This window comes from Protobothrops mucrosquamatus, unplaced genomic scaffold (genome assembly GCF_001527695.2).
Source record: "Protobothrops mucrosquamatus isolate PMUCROS unplaced genomic scaffold, P.Mucros_1.0 scaffold2396, whole genome shotgun sequence".
Taxonomy (NCBI): Eukaryota; Metazoa; Chordata; class Lepidosauria; order Squamata; family Viperidae; genus Protobothrops; species Protobothrops mucrosquamatus.
This window is the reverse complement of record NW_015388470.1, coordinates 40,109-45,690: the sequence shown is the minus strand read 5'-3', so window position 1 is coordinate 45,690 and position 5,582 is coordinate 40,109. Positions and strand designations below refer to the sequence as shown.

The 5,582-nt window shown below is 39.9% G+C and overlaps 1 gene segment (V, D, J or C); it reads right to left on the bottom strand.

Annotated features, from left to right (window-relative positions):
* Positions 1-5,045: 5,045 nt before the first annotated feature.
* LOC114923209 lies at positions 5,046-5,579 on the bottom strand (the record flags this gene model as incomplete). The annotated part of the segment is given in 2 exon segments: positions 5,046-5,458; positions 5,543-5,579. Coding segments are annotated over 2 exon segments (450 nt in total), but the record flags the coding sequence as incomplete, so codon positions are not given.
* Positions 5,580-5,582: the final 3 nt, after the last annotated feature.

Below are 5,582 nucleotides of genomic sequence, written 5' to 3'. Positions count from 1 at the left end.
TCTCAAAAGTGATTCAAAGTAACAGGAGATGAACATACAATTATAATTTTGAAAGAGCTACATTGGAGCTTTCTTTGAAGATGTTTCATTTCTCATCGAAGAGTTAAGAAATTTGCTACCTTCTTCCTTCTTTCCTTCTTTCCCGCCTCCCCTCTGTCCCTTGCTCCTTCCTTCCTTCCTTCCTTCCTTCCTTCCTTCCATCCATCTTTCCTTCCTTCCTTACTTCCCTCCCTCCCTCCCTCCCTCCCTCCCTCCCTCAGCCTGGTGTCTGATTCACTTCCTATCACTGTGTCTCTTGCACGCAGTAATAGACAGCGGTGTCCTCCATTTTGAGATTGTTCATTTACAGATACAAATAGGTGAGGGAATCATCCTTGGAGATGGTGAATTGTCCATTCAGTTTATTTGAGCAGAATGTGGAAGGAGGTGAGTCATTCCTTATGCTGGCCAGCCATTCCTTTCCTTTCTCTGGAGCCCGTCTCATCCTGTGCATCCAGTAGCGACTGAAGGTGAATCCAAAGACTTGGCAGGAGATACGGAGGGACCCTCCAGATCTTCTCATGTGCCATCCAGACTCAACCAACTGGTGCTCAGAGTGAACTTCTAAAATAAAAGCGTTTCACTGAAATCTTCTGTACACACACACACACACAATATAATATGGAAGAATTTTTTTTAGAGAGAAAATAATTACCTTGGAGGTAATACTAGTAAGGGCAGCAAATTCAGCCATGGGGTCATTTTTGCTCCTGTAATTAATGGAGGGAATTGATGGAAAGGATTCAGGAAAGTGCACAAACTTTGTGTTGGTGGGTGTAGCCTGAAAAGGGAAACCATGAAGCTCCTTTAAAGGGGGCCCTGATTTACATATTGCTTCAGATAAAAGAGCCCCTCAGTGCATTCACTTAGAGATATTTTTTTTGGAAAGACCTTACATGTGTGACTTTCAGATAATGTTTCAGTCCTAAGAAAAGTGATGCTAGACATGCTTGGTTTTTGTTTTCTTGTGAATATCTGGGAGAAAGTGCAAGTTTACTTTACAATGAGTAAAGCAAAGACTTGAATAATTCCACCACTTCTCAAAAACCTATCTTCTAACTCAGGGGTGTCAAACTCAAATTTCATTGAGGGTCGCAACAGCATTGTGGTTGCCCTCGTGGGGCTGAGTGGATGTGGCCAGGGTGGGTGTGGCCTATTGGGTGGGCGTGGCCAGCTCTACATTGTTTGCGTCAATGGTGCCTGTAGGGGCCTGGGCAGGAGTGGGACAGATCTGAGGGTCTCTGGCAGAACGGGGTGTGACCAGGGCAAGTGCCAAGGCATTGTCCACTGGAGGAGCCTCATTGTTCCTCTCAGGCCATGTGGGGGGGGCTGGATGGCGGCGCGGGCTGCCCAGAGCCCTGAGCAGCAGAGGTCAAACACCCAGCCTGGTCCCCGAGCACCTGCGGCACCAAACCCAGCCCCACTTCCCCAAAGGGGCGCCCAGCTGCACCACAAAATTGTACATTGGCTCCCAGCTGGTCTGGGCCAAGGCAGCGGGGGCCGTTCCCTCACTGTTTCCAGGATAGCTTCACGGGCCACATGAAACCACTTCGCGGGCCGCATCCGGCCCTTGGGCCTTGTGTTTGACATGTCTGATTTAACTATATCACAGTTAAGAGATTTCCTTCCTTCCTTCCTTCCTTCCTTCCTTCCTTCCTTCCTTCCTTCCTTCCTTCCTTCCTTCCTTCCTTCCTTCCATCCTTCCTTCCTTCCTTCCTTCCTTCCTTCCTTTCTTTCCTCAGGAATGTTAAATATTGATTAAAGCTTGAGGAACAATGTTTAATCTACAGCTGTACAGTCCACCCAACTCACAAAGACAAAATCTAATCATGTTCCAAAATGTTCTCTTCATTGAATGAGAAAGATCCCTTTTTATTCTCCAAGAAATTCAATTTCTTATATATTTAAGAAATATATGGCTTCCCTGGGAAGATTATAGTCATTTTAAGATACATTCAGCAAATTTTTAAGCAAGTAAACAAAGATATAATCAATCTTCGAAATGAGATGTACAGACTATATTTCTGCACCACAGGTTTATTTCTTTGCCTACCTCTCCCAGCATGGCCAACATGATTGAGTATGACAATACTGCCCCCTGGTGTTAGTGATGAGGATAAGAGGAAGCCAAGGACATTCTGATGTTTCAGGAAGAGAAGCTGAAAACAAATGAAAATCTTCAGGAGATTTAGTGAGTTTAGTGAGTAGGACTCAACTGAAAGTTTGTTTTGCCATAGAAAATTAAGTTTTGAAGAGTTTCTGTATTATAGATTGTATTTTCTCCATTTGTAGGTTTCTTATCTTTCCTCTTAAATCTCATAACCTCATGCAATGAATTAAACTGACTTCTTGGTCATTTACTACAAAATATCCCCAATAGTCGGTCTCCCAGATCTTCAATGCAAAATCCCAACCAAAAGATTTTTCTAACCAGATTGAGGCTGTTCTTCTTCCCTGTTATTGTCTCATTTCATCAAGTTTACTCGATGCGGTGAGGATTGCACGGGTATTTCATTTGTCAAAATCTGTTCTATACTGTTATTGCACTCATTTTATAGGACAATCATTCTTATTATCTCTTGCTGAACACTGATAATTCGTTTCCATTGGGTGATTGTGGAGTGCATTAGACCATCCAAAAGGTGCTTTCCCCCCCCCCAAAAAAAAGAAAACTGGTGTTTTCTTTGAAAACATTTCACTTCTCAACCAAGAAGCTTCTTCAGTTCTGACTGACTGGAATGGGAATGGAAATATTTATATTCTTTATATATATATTTATATTATTTATATCTTTTATATCTATATCCTTTCATTCTCCACCAGTCAGTTAAAACTTAAGATACTTCTTAAATGAGAAGTGAAAGGTTTTCAAAGAAAACACAAAGAAAATCTACTTGCCTTTTGAGGAAAAAAAAAAAAACACCTTTGGGGCAAAAATGACTTGGATGATTGAGAATCTCCATAGACAAGGATTTCACTAGGATTATACAGCAAGCCACCATTTTTTGTTCTCTACATCAATTACTTTTCTTTATTTCTTCAAATTTTATTTCCTTTTACCTGGGGAATGACCAGGTAAAGATATTCATTTCTTTGATATGAAGTTGTAGTAGGAGCTACCAAGCAGCTAGATCAAGGTGAGAAGATGGTGTAAATATTGAGTCTCAGAGGGATAGCATAGCATAGCATAGAATACAATACAATATAAATTAGGAATAGAATAGAATAGAATAGAATAGAATAGAATAGAATAGAATAGAATAGAATAGAAGGGACCTTGGAGGTCTTCCAGTCCATCCCCCTGCTTAAGCAGGAGAACCTATACCATTTCAGACAGGTGAATGTCTAGTCTCCCCTTAAAAAACCTCCAGTGATGGAGCACCCACGATCTCTGGGGGTAAGCTGTTCCACTGGTTGATTGTCCTCACTGTCAGGAAATTTCTGCTTAATTCCAGATTGTTTCTCTCTTTGTTCAGTTTCCAACCATTGTTTCTCGTCCTTCCCTCTGGTGCTTTGATGAACAACCTGGGCCTCCTCTGCCTTGTGGCAGTCCTTCAGATACTGGAACACTGCTATCATGTCTCCCCTATTTAATAATAATAATAATAATAATAATAATAATAATAATAATAATAATAATAATAATAATAATAATAATAATAATAATAATAATAATAATAATAAAAAGATGGAAGGGACCTTGGAGGTCATCAAGTCCAATCCCCTGCTCAGGCAGGTAACCCTATACCATTTTGGACAAATGGCTGTCCAGTTTCTTCTTAAAAACTTCCATCTTTTCTTTAGACTAGCGTGGCTCAGGAATTCTGGGAGTTGAAGTCCATGAGTCATAAAAGAGCCGAGGTTGCCTACCCCTGGACTAGCCAAACCCAAGTCCTGCAGCCATTCTTCATATGTTTTAGTCTCCAGGCCCCTGATCATCTTAGTTGTTCTTCTCTGAATCTATCCAAACCCTCAACATCTTTTTTGTGATATGGTGACCAAAACTGGTGGCAGTATTCCAGGTGTGGTCTTATTAGGGCTTTATAAAGCAGTAATATTACTTTGCATGATCTTGATTCTATGCCTCTGTTTATACAACCCATTCTTTTTTTTTCAGAATAGTAAAAAAAATTCATACTAAATTAAACAAAACTGCTTAAGAACACATACTACACCACAGACCTTTTTTGTATTTTTATAAAATCTGCAAATATACCATAAAAATGCATACTAAAAGCTAATATTCACACATTTGATTTAAAGAAATGAATGTAAATATAATTCTTTTATATACAGCTTAAATCCAAATTTACAACTGCATCATTTTCATGGAGGAGGTGGCATAGATTGAACAGAGATATGAGTTGTAGAACTTCAGCAAACTGAAAAGATGCTATATAAAACTGGTATCATGAATTCCTAGTGTCTTCAAAAAATAGAGCAGTTCTTAAAGGCTAGTTTCCATTAGAAATACCTGGGAAATCCACTTATCTTCATATTAAATATGCACATATATTCATTATTGTTAAATTAAGATTCTCAAGCAATATTTCAGGACTATATAATGGACTTCATATAGTTTCCAGCACAGAAACCTACATGTTGGATCACAACCCATTCTTGATAGAAAGGATTCAGGGCCAAGGGTTCTCTTGGTTCATTCCTTCTGAAAGGAGAAAACTTCAGGGTTAAGGGCATTGAATATATATTGATATAGAAATAATTAAAATGGAGCAACATGTCTAAAAAAAATTAAACCAAGCAGGTAATACTGAGAATCAAAGGACTTAGAACTGAAACATATCCAGGAAAATATGTAGGACATCAATCCATATTTCAACTTGTATTTAAATTAAACTTTTTTTAAAAAAACTAACCAGTTTATTCCACAGCCTGGAGTTTTCCTATTTCTTCCCCTAACTAAATGCTAACAAGGTTCCGCACTGCTTCTTCGAAGATCAGATTTAAGGTTCCACAACCTGTCATGCGGATTTATATTCTGCTTCTCAGTTCAGATACATGAATTCAGCTTTCTGAATCAATTTAGAGAGCTGCTGAGAGGGGAAAAAAGGTTTTTGCTTGGTATCTGATTCACTTCCTCTCACTGTGTCTCTCGTGCAGTAATAAACTGCAGTATCCTCCAGTTCCAGATTGTTCATCTGCAGATACAGCTGGCTTTTGGCATCGTCCCTGGAGATGGTGAAGCGTCCCTTGACTTTATCTGGGTAGTAAGTGGAAGGAGATGACCCTGTACGTATGTTGGCCACCCATTCCAGTCCTTTCTCTGGAGCCTGTCTCACCCAGTTCATCCAGTAGCCACTGATGGTGAATCCAGAGGCTTGGCAGGAGAGACGGAGGGACCCTCCAGGTCTTCTCACATCCCCTCCAGACTCCAACAACTGTCCTTGAGGTTGGACACCTAAAAACAAAAGTGTTTGAATGAAATCTTCTATGTACAAAAAGAGAATATGGAAAGAAATTCTTTAAAGAGGAAAAAAAGTACCTTGGATGAGAGCTAGCCAGGGAACCAAATTCAGCCACAG